Source organism: Anopheles cruzii, chromosome 3, assembly GCF_943734635.1.
Source record: "Anopheles cruzii chromosome 3, idAnoCruzAS_RS32_06, whole genome shotgun sequence".
In the NCBI taxonomy this organism is placed as follows: domain Eukaryota; kingdom Metazoa; phylum Arthropoda; class Insecta; order Diptera; family Culicidae; genus Anopheles; species Anopheles cruzii.
In genome coordinates, this window is record NC_069145.1 from 34,277,061 (window position 1) to 34,303,067 (window position 26,007).

Below are 26,007 nucleotides of genomic sequence, written 5' to 3' on the forward strand. Positions count from 1 at the left end.
AACGGGTATCGTTATATTTTTTGTTACATTCGGCACTCACATCGATAGTTGTTTTTCAATTGCGATTCGCAGAGAAGCTCTAGATGCCTTCCTAGACCCATCAACCTTACGAAGATGCACATTGCCGTGCAACGTTGACGTCAGCAGTAAAAGAACATAATAACATAATATATACACCATCGAAGCGACAGCGAACCGTCATACCGCGCTTTCCTCACAGTCACCTTAGCGAACCATTTGAGCGAGCGTTTCTAGTAAAACGGGTGATCATAGTAGCATCAGGAGTCACTTAGAATATCCTTCAGAATGGAACTGGAACTTCGCGCTGGCTGGAAGGTGGTCTGTTGGAGCATTGCTTCGGGCAGCAGAATCGGTTTCACTGTTGTGACCATATTCACGGGGTTCGTCATCGAGGTCGTGGCCGTTGGCATCGCCGTTCCAGCCGGCGATGATGACGCTATTTGAGCTCCACCGGCAACAGAAGGCGGACTTGCAGTGGGAGCTACGATGTTCAAGAGACTAGAGCTGTCCGTGGATCTCGGGGCCGATTCCTTCTCCAGGAACTTTACGAACGCCTCCGTTAGCGATTCCTTGTTGTAGTTGCCTGCCAGGAAATGAAGAAAAACGGAATCAGCATGATTTATCCGGTTTCGTGTTTCCAGGGGCAGACATGCAAAGTTCGTGTTAACCGCCGTACCTTCGGCACCGCCGCTGGCACTACCCAGAATGGTATTCAACCACCCTCCCGCACCGGTGTTTCGATTAAGGCCAACCTTGGAACAGTCCGCTTGATCCATTGTTAATACGGACGAGATGAGTTTCATAATCTGCTGTTTATCGGCCGCATTTGGAGCGACGACGTAGCCGATGATAAGATTTTTTAAAAGCATCTTTTCCACCTTGTCCGCCTGGTTGGCTTCCGTCTCCTGAAGCCGGTGCTCGAGTGCTGAATACTTTTCGTCTCGTTTGGCCACTATCAAAAGCGAGGTAGAAAAAAACGGAAGGATATAACAGCCTACATGGTAATTTGCTGAGGCTTCAATGGTTGGGAAAAGAATGATTCGATGATCAGTATAACAAGGGTGGGAAGGATAAGAAACGGTTTTTTTTAAACTGAGTAACTACAATTTGTTGAGCATACGAAATACTGCACACGCGCGCACACACACACACTCTCTGACCTTTCAATTTTTATTTTCCGTTGAGCGTCACACTACATGGCACATGCGCGAACCAACAAGGCGTATGTTATCGCACCGACAAAGCGAGTATAACACAAGTACTGATAGTCGTGAGGGCTGGCCGTGGTACCCGCGGTAGCCCGTTAAAATCACACCAGTACCTGATGTAATACTCACTCCGGCGGTACGTCGGTGTTGTTAATGGTCGTGCAAATGCCTATGAACGTTCAAAAACACGTGCAAATGCATGGCAGAGGCCGTACGTGGATCCGTCGTTTCCATTCACCCGTCGTTCAGGCGCAACACTATTGATGCAAACTGCACTGATACTTATTAACGCATGCTCTAGAGCTTTGTAGCCGAGTGTAAAGGGTAGTGTTTAGCGAAGAAAAGGTTGGCGAAAATGGTACAACATTTTACGAAGCGAGAATTAAACGATCTTTACACACTTCACACAAATGATCGATGACAAAACAGTCCGCAACAGTCAAGCAACAATGCACGACAGTGAAAACCAAACAGGACATATACAATGTATACAGAGTAGCAAAGAAATTGGCACACTTAACACACACAGAGAGGATGCATAGAGATACGATGAAAACTACTTATACTTGGAGATACTTGCACCATGCATCCATTTAACTCTCGACATTGCTTTGTAAACAGTATGGGAAGAACTAATCTGGTCCAGAGCCAATTAGAAGAATTGAATGGTTGAACTTGTAACAGACGGCAGAAGATATCAAAAGTCTGCAAACTTAATCGACCAAATACTTAACAAATAGTCAAACAGCAGTAGCAACAGCAACACATCAAGCAAAAACAGTACAGCCTACACGATGAGTTGGCCATGCTCGGGGGGTAATCTCAATCTGCAACGTGTGTTTCGGTGAGCACGGTGCTTCTCGGTCCACACCGGTCCACTGTCAACAGTGACACACTGTTACAATTTGAGATTGCCTCCAATCCATGCCGGCAATATATTTCGACTGCTCCCGTAGCCATTATACGATTATTTAGTGCTCTTTGACGAGGCCTGTCTTCACTGCAATTGGAGATGGAGAACTCTCCTGTTCGATACGATACTGCGCGTTACTATGACAAAATGGTGCATTAAGGGATGATAAACAGAAACTAGCTTGATAAATGATCTGCGTTAAATGTTACATGAAAGCCGCGCACAGAAGAGATCATGCGCGAAGAGATCAAGCCGCGCACAGAAGAGAACGTGAATTTTTAAATATAAAACATGAGTTTGAATCGCAATAAAAGAATACAGCACTACACTGTACCTACAAGCGAGCTTACACAAAGTGTTAAGTATGTACGATCGGTAAGGTACACGTCGTCCGCAACATTACAAAGTGCAGTACCAAATATCGGTCAAAAGCGGTTACAGCAAGAAGAACTTATACTTACGTAGAAAAAGCTGCACAAGCACACACTTTGGGGCACACCTGATTGCGCGTGAAACGCATATTTTTGGTTGTGCCACACCACTTAGTTTTAACAACAACTAACAACCATTTATCACCAACATCGAAGCAAACACAAACAACTCGTGCAGTTTAAAACATAACAAAAGTGCATTCTCGTTCAATTCGGGTGCATGATTTGTGTGATTCTGTGACCATTAGAAATGTGACTTGTGATTCTGTGACCGCAGAAGGTGCATTAGAAAGCGGGGATAGTCGATGCGAAATGGGTTGACGCTTGCATCTTTTTGTGTAATCAAAGACCTATCATTCCGGGGGTGTTGTTCAGCAGGATCTCGAAACACAGTGTTATTTATAAGCCTCTAGTATATGAATGATAAAATGTCGGTGTGCTGTTGTTTGTTGTCGAATGTGGGTTGGCTCCTACACGCTTCTGTTTCTCCCTGTTAGACGAAGAATTTGTGTTTTCGTTTTTCATCATTCATCCACTTTAGCCCGCCGACCTAATGTGAGAACAAACTTTGTGTGCCAAATTCTCGACGGAAAAGTGGATATCAGCTGAAATTCCGGGGTGCATGAAAACGAGATAGCCTAGAATTACCAGCTGATATTTACCTTTCAGTCGAATGCGTGTGGTTCCGCTTGCTAAGTACTTAGACCTGCAACTATTGGTCTCTGTTGGATTTTGGTTTGTGTAGGAGCAGTAAGTTATTATATGTAGACCCGTTTGCCCGACTTTGAGCTACACCAGCGTTTTGAATGCCATGAGGAACGTTGTTTTAACATGCATGGGAGACTTTACGTTCGCACTTTTTCACACGCAACGCGCTCCGCCTGTATTTTATGCCTCTAGCAACCATTCGGTCCGTATGAAATGAAATATTGGCCAAACACCGTTTGGAGATGATCTTTATGTTATAGCTTGTACAAAACACCATCGTTTTGTGCCGCATTGTTCGAGAATTGAGCGCTTTTTGATGATGACACTGTAACGAGTGAAGCTTAAAATGATTTGGTTGTTTTAATTGATTTGTTTTGCCCACATCAATTCTATGACAAATTCCGGACGAAAGGAATTAAAATACGAATGCTTCCAAAGTACACAGCGTCACGCCTTTTAATGGTTAAACTTGTAGATACTGAATCGTTCAGGGGACCCGATGTTTAGAGTGTTGTTAGTTGATTGATGCAGCATTGAAAAACGTAAGGCTATGTCGTTAGTGTTAGCTTAAAAACATTGTTTGCGAGCGCGAGGGACACAGTGAAGAGTACTGAAAGTGCGATCGGTTATTGGGTGAGTTCCTCGTTAATTTACGTTAAGTGAAAGTACTTAAATCGGCAACGGCATATTCGATTGCACTGGAAAAACCAATACCCCTTGGGGCGTGGTAGCATAATGGTTGTCATGCAAAGATTTCTTTTGCGGTTAACACACCAAACAGCTACGAAATGTGGATAGGTAATGAATTTGGCAGGTGCTTAGAGTGTGCTGACTAGACTTACGTTCATTTTTTAGCGACGCCACCGTCACTTGTGATATTTCCAGCTGATCCGATATGCGGGCCGCTGCCAGAAGTCCATTTTTGGCGTCGATAAGGTGTTGCTGCAGTTGCTTTACTTCCGCTTTCAGTTGATTTTCACGGCCCCTGGCCCGGTCCAGATCATTGCGGATGTTGACGGTTGCCAGTTCGATGTCCCGCTCTTTATCTGTGAAAGAAATGAGATTTTATCAAGCCGCAAGTTTCATACCCACACGCCCATCCACACACACACACACACACTTACTCATCTGGAATTGCTCCAACGCGCACTGCAAGTTGGTCAGCGAAGCCTGATTCTTCTGATCCCGATCGTCCGCGCTGCTAAGCTTCGCGTGAAGATCATCGCGCTGCTGTTGCAGCAGCTGATACTGGGTTTGCAGCGTTTCCGCCTGCTGGTTGGCCCGGATGCTGGCGGAAGTAAGCGCATTGGTGGACTTTTTCACTTCCTCCTCGAGGGTGAGTAACTTGTGGCGGGTCTCGTCGTAGCGCTGCTGCAAGTCGACCGTTTCCTGTGTGTGTGCCTCTTCGAGCTCCATCAGGTGCTGCCGCAGGCGATCAAGATCGCGTTGCAGGCCATTCTTCTGCTCCAGCAACTCTTGCTTTTCCTGCGCCACCATACGCTGGTTGGTTTGCTCCGTCATTAGGTTGGTCGTCAGAATGCCACACTTTTCGCGCAGAAACTCCATCTGATCCGAGATCCGCTCGTAGTCCTGCACTTTTTCGCGCAACGGAATACATTCGGAACACGGCTGTGCCGCCTGTTCGCTCTGCTCCTGCAGCAACTGGTTAAGCCGTTGAATTTCAGCATGGTACTGCACACTTTCGTTGTGCTTGGTTGTTACTAGCTGCACAAGGTTTTCTTTCTGCTGGGACAGATTTTCGATCGTATCCTTTTGCTTCTCCAACTCACCCTGCAGCTGTTCCTTGGCGTCGGTCAGCTCCTGAAGTCGATTGCGCATCGTTTCCAGCTCAGCATCGGCGGAATGGACGCCAAGCGTGGCTTCGCGTGCCAGCTGAATATCGGCTTCCTTCGCCTCCAGTGCCAGGCGCATCTCGTGCAGTTTGGACTCCCAGGAGCGTGTGCTATCGGATGACGACTGTTGAAGCTGGCGAAGCTTTTGCACCAAGCTGGCGTGATCTTCATTGATTGTGGCCAGCTGTGCTTGAACGCTTTCCAGCTCCAACTTCAGTTGGTCCGTCTCCTGGGCACCCGATTGACGCATTTCCTCTAACTGCATCAGCAGTGATCCTTCATTCGCCTGGCTAGCCCGCAGTGCCGGTTCCAGTTGCCCAACTTTCGACTTCCGATCATCCAGGCTGCTTTCCAGTGAAGCAACTTTCATCAGCAACTCTTCCTTCTCTTCCAGTGCCTCTTCCAGCTTGCAGTTCATCTCCCGGTACTCGTCCTCCAGGCTACGGTTGAGCTTGTGCGAATCCTCCAGCTGCTTCTCCAGCACGACGATACTGTCCTCGGCGTTCTCGTTGATCGTTTCCAGTTTATTGCACTTCAGGTTTTCAATCTCCGCAATCAGCAGATCGTTGTTTTTCACCAGACTAGAGCACTCCTTCTCGTACTGCATCAAATCCGCGTTCAGCGTGTCCTTGTCGTGTTGGATGCGCGAATTTTCCGATTTGACGAAATTGATTTCCTTCGTTGAATCGACCAACTTTTTCTCCAGAGCGGACAGCTTCGCATCCACGTCCCGCGACTGCTCGAAGCGCTGCTCGAGGGCATCAATCTGCGTTAGGTCCAGGCCGAAAAACTCGCGCACCAGACCGTCCAATCGGGGATCGATCTGACCAGCAGAGCTACTAGCGGCGGCTGCAGATTCGCGAAGCGCCTGGTTTTCCTGCCGCAGAACGTTTATCTTTTCGTCGCAATCCTTTTCCTTGGCATCCAGTTGAACCGAATTGTCGATAATGACACTGCGCAGCTCGTTTTGCAGTGCACCGATTTCTCGCTCCAACTGCCCGATATGCTCCGATCGGTCCAGCTCAGCGGTCAGCTTCTGCAAGTGGTCCCGTTCCGTACATGCTGCTTCCATCGTTTGCCTCATGTCTTCCAGTTCCGCTCGCAGTTTCTGCACTTCCTGTTCGTCCACCCTCGGTAACGCCACGAACGGTTCCTCGGTCGCCGTCTTCTGCGTAAGTTCTTCGTGCGCTCGGAGCAGCTCATCGTACAGTTCACTGGATTCGGCTTGCTCGCGGCGCTTTTCGTCCAGTTGGCTTTCCAGCGAAACTACCGCTTCCACGTTCTCGCAGACGATGCGCTCAAGTTCCGCGGTCAGCTTTTCCACCTCAGCCTGCAGTTTCGCATTCACCTCGCCAGTTTCGGTGTGGCTTTGTTCCAAGCGTTCCAGGCGTTCCTGCAGCAACGAAAGCTGTGCCTTCGACTCGCCGGCAGCTCGATTTGCGTCCGCTTCCAGGGCGGCACACCGTTCCTGCAGCTCGCGCTTGCTAGCGACCAGGTTCTCCAGCACGACTTCATGCTGCCGGTCGAGTTCTTCGATGTTTTCGTTCAGCTCCCGATTTTCACTACCGACCTGCTGCAGCTTCTCGTTCAACAGTGCGTTCTCCAGCTGCTGCTTCTTCAGCTGTTGGATTTTGTCGTTCAGTTGTCGCTGCAGGCGTTCAATGATTTCACCATCGTTGGCCGGCGGTTCCAGCGGAATCGTTGTCAGCTCGTTGCCGGACAATGGTGACTCATTGTCGTCTTTTTTGGAGGACGATGAAGTGGAGGAAACATTGTTCTCCGGGTCCCAAAACCAACTGTCCTCCAGTGCAGCATTCTGATCGTTCTGCAAAAATATGAAGTGACACACACGGGTACGATTTTAATTGGATAGTGTCATTGTGAGAGCGGACTTGATTGTAGCGAGACAACATTTTATGTTGCACGTTTCATGGATGATAAAAAAGGCGTTATCGGCCGATCAGCAACGAACCGCACCGAACCGCACCACACGCGCACCCAAGCGGGTGAGTGTGGCCAGAATCGACCCACCCGTACACAACAAACAACGAAGCTCGACCTTATCAGTTTGGGTCGGATAGGTACATTAACTTTCCGGTCGGTGCTTCATTATCATTATGGTCACCATCATTTTGTCATTATTTTCCGTTTTTAGTGCCTGTGTAGCAGCAAACCATAGCGAACCGACACAAAAAGACGCGACCCATCGTCAGGTGGTGCTATTCGCAATATCTGATGTCACTCATCGTTTCCTGGTAGATGTCGCCCCGATCGATCGCCACGCTGCCCTATAGTTAACGATTACAACATACGGCCGTCGGACGGTCGGTACGATTGCGCGGATCATGCTTCCTCCAGCCCATCAGGGCCACTGGGCACCGACCACGTCGTCCACGAGTTTGTCGTACGTGATGTGTGCGCGCGGTTGGGCTGCGTGCACAAAATTGCATGTTGCTGAAATGAGGACGAATGCACAACAGAGTTCGGTTCGGCTACTATCGGAACCGCTGCGGAGCGTTGCAAATAGCAAAGTCGTGGGACACGATCTGATGATGAGTTGCGCCGACATGGCGGGGGGGCAGACGATGGATGGATCGGATGTCATGCTCATGATTAATGACAGCCATTTTGCGAAATTAAATAAGCGCACTCCATCGTCGAAAGGAAATCCCATCCGCCCTATCGGAACTCTCTCCGGCCGCCCTCCGGCTGTTTGATAGTGTAGCGTATCTAATGCTGGTATAGAGGCGTATTGCGTCGGGTTCCCGTCGGCCTTTGCAGCTCCGAAAGGGGCCAGGTAATGACGATCGTTGATCGTACGATGCATACTACAATCATCAGAGGGCCATCCGCCATCGGTCACCGCACAACAAGCACAAATAAAAGCCGACACAGCGCATGCCCATCATCAGCATAATTAAATCATTCTTTCAGCTTGATTTTCGACACTATGTGAAACATGTTCAATACCCAAACCGGCAGCTTCTATCAACCAATTACCGGTGGTGAGTGGAACTGCACAGCTCCTACCGATGCTGACAACAAGACAATAGTATTGCAGCACACATTTAATGTGCTGCCGCCGCCGCGGTGTGGCACAAGGTTGAAGAGCTGGAAAATAGCAGCATGTGTGCAGCATGTGACCGACGATCAAACCAAAGACGGCGCACCGCGCCGTGAAGGAGACAGATTATTATGCAATACGTGTACGCATGACCAGCAGGAGGCCCGGTGGGCGGGTTCGACTGATTATGCTATTCAAACGGTTCGCCACAAGTAGGATAATAAACTCGGCGGTCGGCGAAAAGGTGTCTGATTCTGCAAAGACCTTGACGACACGTGACATGTGTACGTTGCCTACTTTTCTAGGTAGGGAAAATTGTCACGAAGCGCCACGACACACTTGTCGGTTCCGAGATGTGGCAAGATGAAACTAATTTACTGTTCCCGTATCATGGATCGAAACGGAACGGTACACATTGGCGCAATATTTGGTGTGTAGTTGAGAAATCTTTTGAATGCTTTTGATTCCTTGAACTATGTTTCGAGCGAGAAAGCTTCCAATGGCCCTACCGCAGTTGTAGCTTTACAGAAAAACGTCCCGCAAAAGCAGTTTGACCTCCACAGAGTCTTGCCTTCCAGTCGAATCTCCACTTCGCAGAGGTCGTAGGAACATAACTGCTTCGACACCGCATCAATCTCTTGTGAACGGTTTAATTCCACCATCGGACAGTACAAAAAATCAATAGCCACGTAAAAACGGCCACAACGGAGGTGTTGAATGCGTGAGCAGTAAATATATGCACACATTCAATAGCAACCGAGAGAGCTCGTCGAGGAACACAACAACGAGGCTCCAGGTGTACGTCTCGAACCCCAGACGTGTGCGTGTCTGGGTTGTTGAAATGCGTCACAGCTCAATTGATCATTGAACAGCTGATTAAAATGTGGGACAGACCCACCTTATACGGATCGCTGGGTACCTGTTGGGCCGGGTTCTCGGGAATCTTCCGACACTTCTAGTGCCATCGGCCGAACATGTTTGCGTCATGGCCCAGAGTGCTGGCCCAGAATCTTCCAGCAGCTTCACGTGCGCTGCCACACGGCTGTGAATCGTCGAAAGACGAGGCAAAATGGCGAGCGCCGTGAACGTGACTGATCACTTTATAGACCTCACTATCTACAAACAAACCACACGAACGCGGCCTGCAGCACCTCTGCCTCTGTCGCTCGGTAAGTTTTTTTCGCTCCTCACCGATGTGTGTGTGTGTGTGGTTCTCAAGGAACCTTGGATCGGTCATCGGATTGACTTAGTTGCAGTGAGTAATAATGCACATCACAATGCTTCTCCCCGAAGGGCACTAGTGCAGCAGAGTGACGGAGGCCCCAGGAGTAGTGCTTAACCTGCCCAAACACACACACACACACACACACACGTATGATTGGTCAGGAACAGGTGTAAAAAATCTAAAAATCTCTAAATAGTGTCCTTCACTGTTCTGCCTGAAGTTGGAAACGGGCAGCTCGGACACCACTCACCGCCTTCCGGTGCCAGGTGCCAGGTGCCAGTGTGTGGAGGTCGAGAGGGGTCGTACTGTGGGCAGAACTGAACGACGGAAAACATTGGCCTCTTTTAGCCACAGATCGTCCAGTTGCAATGGTGGGCCGAGTGCGTGCGTCGATAAAATGATACGTTCGTCTCACCGCGAGCATTGAAGTCTTTCGTTGGCCAGTACGACCAAACACAAAATGAATTAATAATATCGATGTGATAGCAAATACAGGAATCAAAAAATTGAAAGTAAATGATAAAGTTAAATTAAAACTAACTAAATTATCTCGCCTCACATTCTTCGTCACGTTCTATGTTGAAATAGCCAGCCCCACGTTCACCTTTTTGCGCCGGCTACACTACATCAGAAGTAAATGCATAGCTAGAGCCTGGGTCAAATGAACATGCGGAGATAGGCACTTCGAATTGGTGCTAGTGAATTTGCGTTCGAACAATTATGTAGCATTGATTTCTGTGTAGAAAGATAGTTTATTATGGTTATGGTTTTCCCCGTTAAACATTCCGAGGCCGGCTCCCTGGAACAAGCTCGTTAGATAGTTTTCCACAAATATTCTAGATAAACAGTTAAAAACACACGAAATTTTTCACAATTTGGCGGACACTGTTCAGATGACATCCCGACGACCCGATATTGATCGTCGAAGTGTTCTCGGGCTTATCGAGAACTAATCTCGTGGACTGTTCCGCGTGGCAAAAAGATCCAAACGCATCACCCGTTGCGCAAGAAATAACCGTTTGTATGCGATATTGATTCTGCACGTGCGCCTTTGCGTGGTGTCTTATCGAACCGAGCAATGGTGGAGCAGTTCTAACAAACAATAAAGAGCGTTTAGTGGTATTAGCGAGCGATGAAGGACAACAACGTTTTCGAATCTACGGTCATCGCAGCAGCAGTACAATTGGCAGGTTGGTGGTAGTGGGGCCACAGCACGACGGTCACAGCACGCACTTATAGCCACCTGGTCCCCGTAAGTGCACTTGCGACACTGTAGCCCGCCGCCGCCGCTGCGGAGGTCATCATTTTACGATCGACGATGTCAACCACACAAACGTTCGGTGGGGAAGGTAGCGGCGGGGGGGCTCTGCCCGGCGCATGTGGCCATGGTTCATGGCGTACGGATACTGCAATGTTGTCTCAAAACCGCACTAAAGAGAAGCGCAACGGATCATTATTTAATCGCGCTGCACTTTCCGTACCCTCACGGAACGGGCGGGAAGGTAGCGCCCCCTTCAACGTGCCGCTGGACACACACACACCTGTACACGCACCCCCGATCACCTCTGCCCGATCGCCATCGGGACCGAGACACGACAGATCGTCGCGTCCGTCTGTCCGACGATGACCGTCTGCGAATCTGTGCGCCCTCACGTTTCGCTTTATCGTACAATGTTCTAAGAATTGGCCCGCGCTAGGGGGAAAAGGCCCCTGAAGATGATAATCTAGCGGTGCAGTGCGGTCACACACGTTTCTTTGCGACATCGTCACCGTCACCGTCGGAGCATGATCGCTGAGACGATGTCGCTGATGTTTGATCAGCCAAACGGCGGGGCCGAAGGTAATTCAATTTTAATGGAATGGACAGTGAGTGCATTGCATGCTAATTCCTTCTGCCACCGCGTGTGACGTCGGATGATAAACGGTGACCAAGGATCCACGGTGGGGCAGATGATCATGCAGCGGTCGAAGTAGAAACAATTTGTTTGAATACGATACGAAGTTTTCAGCCCTCAACACCACGGCGCTAAGTACCGCGGCTTCGGGGCAGAGCAATGAGAGTTTCACGTACGCGCCAAGGCGTTTTAAACCCAGCTCGGCGCAAACAACCAGCATCAGCCAGCTCGGACACGGACACACTTAAAAGGGTTTGGAAATTAGAATTCCAAATATCCCGGCGTGTCCCCCGGTGCTTGCGCTTGCGACGAGCAGCAGCAGCTGCTAAAACTGAAGCTGCTACTGAATATGCCCAAGCTACTTAACCCACATTCCCAGAGCACTTCCCGCGGCGGTGGCAGCGGCGGCGGAATGGGGAAAACGCACCGTCCATCCGTCCGTCCGGGCGAACCCAGAACGTGAAACAGTGACGATTTGTCGTCAGTTACCGGCGATTCCCTCAGAAAGAAAAAAAAAAAAAAACGGCTGACAGTACATGGACGATATAAGCGGGCACACAAGAAAAGCGAAAAGTGCAAATGTATGCTAAACTCGACACCACATACGGATGGATACGGGCTCTGGGGGGGTTTTGTATTCGAAGCGGCGCATGAAGGAACCGTCGCCGGCGAGCGCCTTTGGACGACGGGCGAAGGAACCACATCGCCCCGGCGGGAGGGAAGGGAGCCAGGGCAAGGGCGCCACATGCAGCAGAAACACACCCGGTCCGCGCAAACCCAGTCCGAACCCAGACACACAACACGCGGAGCCCACCACCCGTTGGGGTAAGGTGCCGTTGTGTTTTTGTTTAGTGAGTACATGTTAATTAGAATGCATCACGAGTTCGTACGGGTTATATAAATTTTCATAAACATACATACATTTACCACGGCGTGCGGATGACAGCGCCGGGAAGGCGATGACAAACAGGAGAACCCAGCGCCGACCGATCGACCGACCGGTGCGCTACCGAAGATTTGAGCGTATTTTAAATAATTCATAACACCACCATAAGGGTTCCCAGTGCCACCGGCGCAGTCGCCGTTTGGTCCACGATGGCCCCGCGCATAGCTAGATGGGCATAGATCTCACACCTCTTCGGGGTCGTTGAAAGGCGCGAGCCACACACACCCAAACCTACTGGAGAGTTCAAAATGCGTGGATGACCGTTGGGAAGCAAAACGTGGCGCAGAACACAACGTGGTCCGTGGTCCCTTACGCTAGTGATACTAATTTCAAAATGGCCCCAAACACACACTCCACTTCTGATTCATCTGTTTGCCTCCGCTGAGCAAATGGATTCACTAGTAAAACCGTCAGATTAGGAGCGGGCCGTCCCGAGATGGATTGCGCAAAACAGGGAAGAGATACCGTCCTCGTTCGCGACGCGACGGCGAGGGCACGTTTCGCGCGTTACGTCACTCGCTACCCGCAAGTCTCGCAGGTCTTCTCCACCATGAGACAGCGCCATTCCGGCGGCGGCGCACGGGGAACGTCACCTAAACGACGACGGCGTGCTGCGTGATTATCGTGACTGCCTGCGATTTTTTACCTTTTTGCGCCCCCGGAACCCGTGGCCCCGTACCCCCTTCAGGCGAATTTCCGATCCAGAATTGCGGCGTGGCACCGAGCACCCCGCACCACGTGGCAAAAAAGCGGTTCTTCCCAAACGCGGACGTGGCGATTCGCGCACCATCACTCTCGGCGGTTGATATGAGTTGAGTCTACTTACTTGGGGCCGCGTGTGGTGCGGTGCTTCCTCCTGGCACTACTTGCCACGATAAGGCTCGCGTCGTTCGCGCACGCCGCACACTTCGACAAACAACCGGGCCGGGATTCACCGGGAGGCGATGACGCGGCCCGCTTCCGGGCCGCGCATTTACGGGGTGGCTTCGGCGGTTCCGTCAGGATGTCCAGGCCCTTCGGTTTGTGCCGCAGGTTATCGGTAAATAGCCGGCAAATAGGATCGTCGTTTTGAGGTTGGTCGCCGCACCGCCGAAGCGCGCAGACCGGAACTCTCTCACGTCGCCCGTCCTTATCTTTATGGTGTTTGCACATCGATTCGGTGTTGTTTTCTCGTGTGGCCATTTTGTGAGCTGGCGTTCCGTTCTTTTTTGTCCCGGTGGTGTCGCCACCTGGACTTTTTCGACTTTTCGGTGCCTTCGGTTCCAGGAATTTAGGGTTCGAGGTTCAAGTTCCACTCCACCTGGGTCTGGGAACTGTATCTCCAACTCGGAACAAACACACCACCCCAGAAGCTGGCCCGGGGCCAGAGACTCGGTTCTAGGGGCACCACCGTACACGAGCACGCTCAAGTCGCTACTAGCAGGCGGACTGCGCCATCGTCTGGCTCAAAGTGCTTACTAAGCTTTTTTTTTAGCGGGATCGACGCGACACCGCCGCCGCCGGAACGGGCAGAACCGATTGTGTGCGCGTCGCACACACGCAACACACACATGCGCGACATGTTGAACGTGAAACCGTACCTTAGACCGTGTGTATGTTTGAGCACACTAATGATACTCTCCTCTGTTCCCGACTCCCCCCGCCTGACTGTCGGCCAGCGTCTGACAAATTGACAATTGTTCGTTGCACACACACGCACACAGATGTGGGGTCTGATAAAAAAGGGGACACCCTCGCACAAACGTGTGTGCAGAGAGTGTCACACGTCATTACTATCGCTGAGTGCGGAACAATAAACATCCCCCACCAACGGGCGATGGAGCGATGTGGCTACTACCACTACCACACACACACAGGAACAGGGCGGCACCACCCTCCAGGGTCTGAGCGGGGGGAGACGGTTGCTTATCGGTCATTACATTTCGGTTACACCGTTTCCGTGCAACATTATCGTTGCACCGGCGGGGGATGCACTTTTTCCTCGGAGGCACGCAGGGAGCAGGAAGCAGAACACACTACGCGCGGATCACGACGACTTAAATATGAGCACCACCGGCGCATCGTGGGCCATGTTATATATAGTGTCGATCGCATTCGGAGCTGGCTGAACTGAAGTTGTCACCGGAAAAAGAGACACCCCAATGCGCGAGCCAATGAGTGAGAACGACGCACAGACAGAGAGAGAGCGAGAGAGCGAGAGTCTGTCTCGGGAGGTAAGAGAACCGAGGCATACCCCGGGTGCAGTTGTATGTGCGATATGCTTTATGATGGTATCAGTGCGATATGTTCCGTGAAACGAACAAACATAAGAATGCGTTGTCGCCGTCGCCGTCGGCATGGGCAAAGAATTATCATAGCGCGAGAGTGGGACACACTATGCCGGGGGGCCTCGGAACAGTCCCGGTCTCCGGCAAAAAACACCTCACCTGGCCCGAGCCCGAGGTCAGAGAGTGAGGCTCGAAGATGACAGATCGAGGGCCGCGATGCGATGCGCCCCGAAATGCAAGACTCTTGGAGCAACGCACCGCAAGGCGCACCACTTTTGGGTTTTGTCTCCACCACCGCACCGCACCGCATCGAGCGCCGTTTTATTTATCTACCCGCTTCTTGCCGGTCTGTCCACGAAAACAGGGAAGCCTCTGGCGCGTATGTGGGCGATGGGAGAAGAAACCGCGGTGGTGTTGCGGGCCCACAGCGTGAGGAGCGTGTCGATCGGTCGGTGACTGACACGTAAAAAATGGGTGTCCGGCCGTACACCGTTGCATGCCCGACGATGCAGGGCGCAACTTGTGCAAACAACGCATTTTACACACTTCCTCACACACCACCGACCGGTGCCAGGCCTGTGAGAACGGGTGTTAGAAGCGCGTCTAATAATATTGCGACCACGGTATCGGGAGTCCCACATACGCAAACATCCTTTCCGGCGGGGGAGAGTTTGCTTTACGAATTCCGGTCGAGGATTATCAGACTGCACCACCTTCACGACCGTTGTTGCGCGTGGAACGAAATGGATCGTCATCAGTCTGGTTTTGGGAAGCACAGGGAAGTTGGGACCAATTTCTCACACTTTTTGGGGGGACAAATGTTTGAATCAAAATTTCATAATTAATCAATCGTATCGAAGTTGAAAAGTTGACAAAAAGTGAACAGAATTTCAAACGTGATGTGGTGCTGTAATGGGATTTGTACGTAGCGGAGATCGTGATCTGCTACATCTTAGTCTAATGGCTAATTCTGGTCTACTTCTGGTTCACAGTTGAATAGTTTACCAAATAGGATGAAAAAATAACTAAGTCGATCATTTTTTTAATCAAACAACGCAACTCTTTAACAACGCATTTCAAATCAATCGATCATGTTATATGAGATAGAAAAAAGTTCCATTTAAAAACTGAGCTCGGAACGAACTAGTTTGTCTAGTGGTTAAGCGGCTTCAAGAGAAAGCGGGATAAATGGGATCTTCGTTGCAAAATGTTACCAATTCTTAAAAGTCTACCTATTTCTGAAATGGCTTAACCAACCTAAGCACATTTCTCGCACAATGTGCTTCAGGATATTTTATGTTTTCCCCACAACTTGTACTAAGCTTGCGAGGCATTTGTTTGAACAAATGTGCCATTGGGCGAGGCAAATATATTATGGCTACAGACACAGACCACCTTCTTTGTGTACTGATCCGTGTTTACTGATTTCGAGATCGCACCGTGACAGTGCTTGTGCAAGGTCCCTACGCGCTCTAGCGACTCATAGCGTAGCTAGAACCAGATACAAGATTCGCTAATTTTAGCCTTGTTAAGCCGTGTCCTTTCTTTTGTTTTTACAATTGGTAGTGTACCGGTTGTACCCTAAGTGAACCAAGTATTAGTCAAAAAGGCGTTAAATCTCTTCGGGAGACACATTTGTCGCTTAAATCTCGTTCATGAAGCTTCGGTTGTGATGGTTTTGAAATCGAATCGAATGATCCATTTTAAAGATTTCTAACAAACGTCACCTTTTCCGTTATTGTACTACCTATATTTAAATAAACGTTCTGAAAAGCTCTTGGTGAGTGCAAGTAATTATTTTGTGTATTAAAATCAACAGTATCAATGTTTGTTGGTTTAGAATTGATTCCTTCTAAAAGTTGTAAAGTTACAATTATTGCATAAAAAACCAACATTATATAATAGCGACAACGTTTTATAGAAAACATTTTGTAAACTCATGTTATTGCATCTTACGCTGTAACAGCCTCATAATCTATTTTTCCAAGCAAACTGCAAGCGATCGTAGGCGTACCATAATGGTTGCCAGTAAAAGCTAAATTGTCGCCTTTAACGTCTTCCCAGGGTGCTGCTGCTGCAGCTGGTATGCTGTGTGTGTTCCGTGCGAGATAACAAATGATACTTGCACCTGCTGCAACAGTGCATACCAATGCACGGCGGCGACTCCGGCAGGGACACCGGCACTGGCACCGGAACGGACGACCGGTGGTGTGGTGTCCATGCGGATGTCTAACTTTCGGCACAGAATGCGAAGTCATCGGAGGCCGGGGGGAGCGAAATGTTTCGGTTTAGGTTTAGACGGCGAAGGTTAGTTTACCATACGGAAGCCATCAATCGGTTTGCCAACACCATTTGCAAACTCGCAGTATCTCGGCGGTTGCGTCCGCCGGTGATGATAAATGGCCCTCAATCAATGTATCAACTAATTGCAAAGGGTCAGGTGAAGCGTTTGAACACAAACCTTGAAGCGGAAACCCTTTTGCCGGACGGCAGGACGGAGTAGGACGGCCGGCAGTAAAAAAGTGAATGCATCACTCCGCTATCGGTGCCCAGCGGGTAGTACATAGCAGCGATCAGTCAAGTTCCATTCAGTTTTATGTTGGCCGTGTGGTCTTCGTAGCAAGCGAGAGCTATTTGAGCTCCCCGTGTTGGAGCGACCGGGAGGGACCAAAATTAATATCGATATGCTAATTTGCCGCAGCAGCGCGAGAGATCAAACCAGAGCAAGCGAGATGAACTGAGGTTGAAGCCTGCGTCTAGTGGTTCTTCGCACACGACGCACGATGATTCATAGGGGCGCATCGACCACGAACCCCGTGTGCCGCAGTACTACACTTTATCACGGTTTTTGAGGTCTTAACTGGATGTGGTCTCGTTGGGTACGAACAGCTACGCGACTTTTTATGCTTTTTAAGCGTTTGTGGTGGGTAGCAACGTATGAATCGGTGTGTGCGCAGCACCGCTATGCGTTCGGCACCTTTGTGGCAAAGGAAAAACAAACAAAACTTCCCGAAAGGTGAAAAAGGCGAACGGAAACGACAAACCTGCTACAAACAACGGCGGGCGAACCGTGGCGGTGGCCTCGTTTCACTAGCCGACCGTTCCACATGCACCGCGCCGCGCGCACCGGCTCCACTAGAGAGGAACAAGGCCCAGCGCTTACGCACTACCGATAAAAGCCCTGGTCGAAACTTTACTTGGAGGAGACCCTCGGAGACCGTGGCGCATCTGTCCCGTCGGTCCCGGCGCAGGAAGCTGAGCGTTAAACAATATTTCAATACTTTACAACCGAATTCCACACTTAATTTGGGCCATTCGCTTTCCATTCGCTACCGAGTGCGCCGCCTGACCGCGGGGCAGGGCAAACGAATGGAGCCCATGGAGGTGGGACCGCTCGGTAAGTAGCCGTTCCGTTCTTTGCCCTCCTAAGTACACGACGACGGCGGGACAGATTAGAAAAAGATCATTGTACAGAAACCCCGTGCAATGGCTGCTCCAAACGCGTGTGTTGGACCACTTTGGATCGCTTTTTTTTTTGTAAATAAATAGGAGCTTTGTCGAAATTGGTCGGAGAAGCAAGTGTGCCGTTGAGCCGTTGCGTTCCATGGGCCCGACGCGACTAAGACCGCTCGGGCGCGCGGTCGTTTCCAATGCAAACGGACTGCTTTCAAGGATAGATACAATCGTTATACCGAAACCTCACCATATTCCTTCTGTTTATTCACACCACACGGAGACACAACAACAACCGTGGGGTGCAGACCAAGCAAGACATATTTCAGTTAGGGAGTTCCATAACTTGATGACAGAAACGTGAAAACATACCATGGTAGTCCATTTTTTGTGCAAAATTCATAGAACAGGTTCTTCGGTCATATTGAGGTCTAATCGGCGCTACCGTAAAACGAACCAGTTCCATCCGTATGAGTCAACATTAGCTTCGCTTTGCGACGCATTATTGTATGTTCACTTAAAACCTACGAAGACTTAGCGGCCGACTTCGGCTCTTATCGTCAGGTCAGTTTACTGGTGGTAATGTAGCATGCACACGTTCATTCCGTTGCATCATTGCCTTTTAGGTACAGTTTCGACCTCATGGCTACAATGAATCGAGCCGGAACAACTCAAAATATTGCACCATAAGAGAAGGATAACAAATTGCCGCAAAACACCATATTGCTAACTAGTGTCGCAAGACTCTCGGAAACAAATTGTAACTTCAGAAAACAGAATGATTGTGCAAGTGCATAGAACCTGTGGCACAACAGTGAACGGTTTATCAGCAACATAAATGAATAACGAATTACCGTTAAATAACCGTCCGAACACACCACATTGTACCACCACAGTGTAGGTGTTGCACTTTATGAAAGGTGTTCCAGCTTACCATTTCTTGCCAAAAAAATCTTCATTGGTGGTCCACTCGAATAAGAACCTTTTCATGCGGAAGAACAAGTAAAGCCACCTGGTACACCTTGGCAAAAGATTCTCCTTTAGCAAAAGCGAATATTGGTCCGCGTACATCGTCGGTTGGTAAAACAAAAACACACAAAAAAACTATGCGGAGGCAGAACTGCACCCGGCAAGACCAAACACCAATTTGGTGGAAATATTTTATGACTTTTTGTTTTATTTTCAACGTTGCTGCTTTGAGACGACAACTGGTTGCACTTTCCAATGCAGAAAAGGGCGAACAGTAAAGTTCCGAAACAAATGTTAACGGAAATTCTTTCGTTTGTCTTCGTACTTCTCGTAACCGCTTTTCCTTGCACGATAATCGTCAAAAACACATTTGGAAAAGGTGCTAAAATGTAACATGAGCATGTTTAAAGACCACACTTCACGAGGCAAAGGATTCGCGAAGCGATAAAAAGTTCGCAACGTGATCCCGTCGCAACCTTTGTTTTCTTTTTCCCCCTAACAGCAAAAGATTAGTTCTACTATGCGCCAATAGTTTTCCTTTCGTGCCAGAGTCATTGCTTTATTTACTACAATGTTGTGGTAACTTACTTATTTCATCAAAGTAAACCTTGTAGTCGAAGCTTCACAATATATTATTGTTTCACTACTCACGACTATAGCAGGTTTAAAACCAACGAGTGCCTTGAACTTAGGTTGACAATAATAACTATATCAAAGGGTGACCATTCGCCCTATTTTGTTGATTGCGCTAGGTACCCCGTGGCTAACGTAGTTTTAATACCCCTAGTAGCCGATTCCATTTTTTCACGCCAGCTAACGGGGACTGTCCATTCTTTGAGACCCCAATTTCACACTACTAATCACGATAACCGTCTATCACAAAAATGTCCACCGTACCGTGGCGGTACGGTGCACACCTACACTATTTTGCCTCCCATTTTGTTCTGCTGGCTGGCTGACCGATCGTACTAGATGTTTAATGTGACCAACAGTTTCCCTCATAAATACGTTCCGCGTCTTTGAAAATGAAAAAAAAAGAAATATTTCCTCCCTCAAGTGATCTAACCACTTTGCACTTTTTGTCCGTCAACGCATCCGGAAATTAGTGAACCAAGTGAGCGTGTAATGCACTTCATACTTTCGGGTACAATAGATTCCCGTTGCTGCCGTTTCGGTGTTGCCTGTGGACACTCATGTTCATTAATAGAAAAATAGATGTGTAACCAGAATTCTAACCAGAATATATAGAAAAAGAAAATATAAAATGTTGACTCATGCCTTATGCAGACTCACATACATGAGTACAAAAACTCCAAAAACTGTGGTTCAAAATTTAGTGAAACTGAAACTAACATTTAAAACACAAAACAGTTGAATCTTGGATTTGTTTAATAAAAACATTGATGAAGTCCTGCTTTGTGGAAGTAATCTGAATTTCGTTTTTTGGAGGTTATCTGAATGACTTATGTGCCTTGCCTCCATGCATATTAACCAAAAAATGGGATGGCACAACGATGACACACCGAAAAAAAGTTTTACTGTAGGCTAGAAGCCGACATGTTTCTGATCGAAACATGCCGTACACCTACAGTAGCCATGGACGATGATCTCAATATTATCCTTACGATACGTACCTAACCTTTTTCGGGGCACCCTATCGTGGGGATGGCAGAGTAGCCAAGTCTAAACCCGGAAACACAGGATACACAAGGAGGCCACCAACGCTGCTCTGCGTGTCAATGCGATGCTGTACACTTTCTCACTGCACTTACGTGTTACAAAGCACGAAAAGAGCATGTGGATCGTTTTTATAGACGACCAGTCATTGCTCTCGTGAAACGCTCAACACAGGTTAGGGGTGGTTTGATGCTTTGTGTTATCGGCGATCATCGATTGGTGGATTAGAGCGCATAGATAAGTTTCGATTCTGCTCATGCGCAGTACTTCGAATGCAAATCAAGTATGAATCGATCGATACATTTGAATCAATCGACGAGGAAGTCAAAACTAGTAAAAACGAACCGATTAGCGTTTAGTATGATTGATACATTTTGATTCGTTTTGAAAAAGGCTTGAGCTTCACTTATTCATGTGCAATGCGCTTCGATCAGCTTACCTTTTGAAGCCGGTTGCATAAATCCAATTTTTAATAGCTAAGAATTCAAACGAAAGACGATAATGTTTCAATTTGGTACATTTCGAGCCGAGTTCAAGTCTGGGCAGCGTTATCCCCAAGGAAAAAACTATATAAACATATAACCATATAGTGAAACAGTGTGTAACCATATTTTTGTAAAGCATTGGCAGTATCAGGAATGTAGGGCCAGGGTGCTTGGCTTGATACACAATGTTCGTGCCCGTGAAGAGGTTAAAATAACGTACAAAATGCAACCGCCAAAACGAAAGAGCGAGAAAGTATTACGCCCGGCTAATGGTGATAATAATGCGCAACCGAACGCTGGAAGGCATATTAACCACTGTTTGCGTAAAAGATACGGGCACCACTTTCGATACCTAGGGCCCAAGTTTGGTGTGGTCTGTTTGGTTTAAACTGCCCCCGATGGCTACACGTTGGCGCTGGCTAGCCAAGCCTGGCACACATTTATTCGAAATAAAGCATGCTTATGCTGGCCAATCCCTTGCGCCTTGACGGCATGGGGAAATTTCATCAAAATTATACTTATGTTCGGCAAACTATGGGCTGCACAATACCAATTCCATCAGCGTAGGGCTCGTTATCAGTTTACCGTGTAGCAAAAGGTACTAGGCAAGCCTGTGCCCCTTTCCTTTCCGTAACACTTTCGCGCTCCACCTCGAACAAATATTAGTTCTGATAACGATAAAGGGCAAAAATAAAAACAGTTGCTCTTTGATACTGGAACAGGAACTTCGATCGATAAATGGGAATTGAGAATGCCGCGCAAGCACCAGCGCACTTATATTGAGCATCCGGAAAGTATAACGCCCCGCTCTGGGACCGCGCAGCCACAAGTGCCGCGTTTATGGTCTCAAAGACGAAAGCACACACCGGCAGCATGGCTATGCTGAATTTTCACCGACATCCAGCATGGCCGCAGGATGTTTGGTGAAAGGCGACGGAAGGCGCGTTGGCTGCGTCTGTGCCGTTCGTGGTGTGGGTCTCACTTTTATACCCTCTATTTGCCTTCAGATAACGTGCTCGGCCGTGTTGGTGGATGTCGAGGGCAGAATCATCCCTCCGTCGAATTTTATGTACGAGTAAAGTTCCACTAATGCTGTCCCTGTCCCTGGAAAAGAATAAAAGCACCAACCAGATTCACCTACCACGATCTTGGCCGTCGCTTCGGTGGGGACCTTCGACGTCGACGGTTGGCTTGGTCCGGCTTGCTGCGATGTTTGGTGAGGATATTGGTTGTGTTGCAATTGTTGCTGATAGTCGGCGACTTGTTTGCGAAGTGTCGCAATCTGAAACGAAATGACAGTTACAAACGGACATTAGCGGTTCCGGCGTGAGACCAGTGGTCTTATTGGTTCGTTTTTTCTTCTACTTCATTCTCAACACCCGCGGCGTATGGGGCGGGCAGTGTGTACCGTACAGCAAAAATGTGTCTTAATTATTTTAGTTTTTTTGATTATGAATTTCGCTTTCTTTTTTCCGACCACAAGCGTTGACTGCACAATGGCCATGGTAGGTTTGACGGTGACAAGCGACAAGAGAGGCACCAACCGTTTTCCACCAGCGTTGAAACTTCATGCAGATAGAGCTATCAGGCTTTTGGAGGCCCCTTAGGGCCCCTCCCGCGGCCCTGACGAGGCAGTGCGCTGAATCAGAGGGTAGGCTGGTGGTGTATAACTACTGAAAGTTCTAACCGGGCAGCCCTCATGTACGATACGCAATCAGGTAAGTTCGTCCCCAGTGCCGGGAGCTTTGCGGGGGCCATTGTCATAAGTGCACACCGCGTATCGCTGCTGGCGGCGGTTGTCTGCACCAGGGACGTGGGAACGATGCACATGCTAATCGGTTTTGGTTTTCTCCACACTGTCCCACGGCCACCGCCGCCATTCGCGCAAAGCTGGGGGCCTGCAATTTACGCCGCTATTGAGAGACTCCAAAACATTCAAACATTCGAATAAGCCTCGACCACACCGCCGGGGTGATACCGGTTTTTTGGGAACGGAAGAAATTGTTTTACGATAAACGTAGAGCAGTGTAGTGGCAACGGTCACAGCCACTGCCTCTGCGGTAGACAATTTATTTTTCCTCAGCGCCAACCCAACGCGTATCGGGGGTTTCCCTTCCCAGTCATTGTTTCGTCAAGCAACTGTTGCCATCGCGTGAACGATGTTTTTCTACATACATGTTCAACATTATGGTTGAAAATACCTACAGCAACCTGGGGAACAATGTTGCGGAGTTGTTTTTGAGTTTTGTCTTACTTTGCTGCTTACATGCAACATTACTTACTTGTTTTGTCGGAATTTGCGCGCAACTATGAATTCATTACGATTTACTACGCACGATCTTAGAAGAATACTGCATTCGCTCATTCAACTACTTTTTAATACGAAAAAGACCAATTGGACGAATTCGTTCCTATTTGGGGGTGCCTTAGGAACGTCTTCAGTATGATGAGCCATTGTTGGTGAGAAACGAAAACTCACATCCCATAAAATGTAGAAGAGCCTTATTCCTTGAACTAACGCTTTTAAAAGTACGTTTTCTTGTTTAATTTTTTCATCGCAGTAATAATAGTTTTTTTATTGACACGATAAAAAAAATGTGTAAGTGCTTGTTCGTGATATCATTGTTACTCGTTACTTGTTCTGTTTTATTGGTTCGCCGGGTGATACATCGTGCTGCGCATGCCGCTGATAAGGACCGGCGGAACTGGAACATCCAATCGTCGACCAATATGAGCTTGTGGCAATAATGACGAGCATGGTTTAGCTGTTCAAAGAGTGAAGCCCAGGCAATAAGCCCAGGGGAAGGTTAGCGGGGAAAATAACTAACATCCGCGATCGAGCACACTTGTATCTACACTCGAAGCCACGTTTAAAATGTGTAAAGCACAAACCGAGGCCTGCGTACGTAGAAAACAGTAATGTCTCAGTCACTACTACACCAACTTTTTCGAACGTACGATCACGAATGTACGATGTCACGTTAATGAATATGTATTTGTAGGATGTATTTTCTTCAAACGAAAATTCTGTTTGCGTTTAGTGCAAGCCGTGCAAAGCACGATTAACGGTTGATACCATGAAAAGTTAATCATGCCACATGGATCCATCGTTAAATTTCGGTAGAGTTCTTCTCCTTCATTGGAACATTTGGACAGGTTTGTTGGCCCCAATGAGGAAAAGGATAGACTGTGTTGTAGCAAAAATATAGAAAAGTTGGCATAGAAATGTGGCAGCCGTAGCATAAAAATTGTGGCGTTGGTTCGCCGGACGAAATCATTCGCTACCTGAATAAAACAATATCGTTACACAACGTGAAATCACGTTCTATTAAACATATTTACAACCAATTTTCTGAACTTTTCATGCGCTACGGTAACATTAAACATTGCTTCTTGGGCCATGTAATTTTAACCGTATCAAGCCAATGTGTAGCCGACACTCTTCGGCACCGGTAACGAAGGGCCCGAATCTCATTGGATGGATGGATGGCATCGTGAGCAATTCTAGCTAGCGATAATTTAGGAAACGGTACTTGGTAATCTCCTCCACAATTGTTCACAGTGCCAGCAAACCAAAGCAATTGCGTATCGGAACTATGCACATCCACTAGCGGTAGTGATCGTATGGACCACACGCTAGTCACTCTGTACGGTTCCGGCTAGGGTCGAACCAAAGCGATAAACCTTGGGCTCCATAGTGCAAGCACGATATGCAAGCAATTATGAAATATTGTTTGAGCCATAACAACAATGATGATGATGATGTTGACAAGTTACGACAGGCAGTCGCGTTCTCCTGGCTTGTGGTGGACAATGTTCAACGCTGAGGCTCTTCGTAGCTTTGGTGAAAAATCGCAACTGTAATAACCACAAATGGACACACCGGAAAGCACGAGCGATACAGTGCCGGCTACGATATCCTATGTAGCGGAACGAATGTTTCATCTAGATTTTGTGTTGAGCTTTGAAATGTTGATTGATGATTGTAAAGTAGCATAGGGAGCTAGTCGGATAGATTTTACAGCGATAACATTGGATAAGAGAGTGAGATGCTGCTAAACTTTTACTCGCATAGGATCTTCATGGTTCAAATAAGTCAGAAAAATGTATACACGTTGTAGGAGTAATGTAATAAAAAGCAAAGGGACGAATAGTTTTACATAATTCACAAAAGTACTTCAATAGGATAATATATGACCATCAACGCAACTTCCTGTGTCGCCAAACCGTTCCAAGGAAGCGTGTATTTGTTCTCATTCTCATTAGATATTTGTGTTCTTTCTTTACCAATCGTCACTGAAAGTATCAGCATGCACACGATCGTAGTATCAAGCTAGAAAATCCGGGAAATGGTTAAAAGAATGAAAGACTAAATTACCCACATAAACAGTTTCGACGATTACTTCATAAGTACTTAATACGGTTTGCCCACAAAAACAACAATTCATCAATAACAAGGAAAACCGAAGCAAAAGATCACATTATTGTTAACCATTATGGACCAGACATATGTAAAATATTGTTAACAGTGTAGAGATGTTTCTCACCTCCTGATCTTGAGTCGAACACAGACTCATGAGTTCATCAATTTTTTCCCGGGAAGCAATGATTTCCCGAACTGGATTGGGTTCGGCGCCATCGTCGTCGATGATTCCTTCGGCAAACACTTCCTGAGTAAAAGTGGTAATAGAACCCTTCACTTTGTTTAGACTGTCGTTCAGTTTTAACCAGGCCATTATATTCTCTGTTCGTTCACGGCCGCAAAGAAACACGTATGCACAGAACGCAGATTTCAAGAAATGGCGGTTCACATTACAATATATTACACGATGCTTTTCCACAGATCAGATCATTACGGGTGGGAAAATTCTGATTGAACAAATTGTTACACG

At 48.0% G+C, this 26,007-nt stretch overlaps 1 protein-coding gene across 1 annotated transcript; it reads right to left on the reverse strand.

Annotated features, from left to right (window-relative positions):
• Window positions 1-25,851, reverse strand: LOC128269648 (cytadherence high molecular weight protein 2). The gene is made up of 6 exons (XM_053007027.1): window positions 25,663-25,851; window positions 22,257-22,397; window positions 4,406-6,959; window positions 4,124-4,327; window positions 698-973; window positions 1-604 (listed from the first exon to the last, which is right to left on the reverse strand). Exons 1-6 carry the CDS (start codon window positions 25,849-25,851, stop codon window positions 279-281), a joined length of 3,690 nt encoding a protein of 1,229 aa, XP_052862987.1. The 3' UTR covers window positions 1-278.
• Between the last annotated feature and the right edge of the window lie 156 nt (window positions 25,852-26,007).

What these genes read in the sequence shown, in the direction of transcription:
- LOC128269648 (XM_053007027.1), bottom strand. Translation starts at nt 25,851, where the DNA reads ATGGCCTGGTTAAAACTGAACGACAGTCTAAACAAAGTGAAGGGTTCT. An exon ending in GTTCGACTCAAGATCAGGAG is followed by an intron (nt 22,398 to 25,662) that starts GTGAGAAACATC and finishes ATTTCGTTTCAG; the next exon opens with ATTGCGACACTTCGCAAACA. An exon ending in GGCGTCGCTAAAAAATGAAC is followed by an intron (nt 974 to 4,123) that starts GTAAGTCTAGTC and finishes CGCTTTTGATAG; the next exon opens with TGGCCAAACGAGACGAAAAG.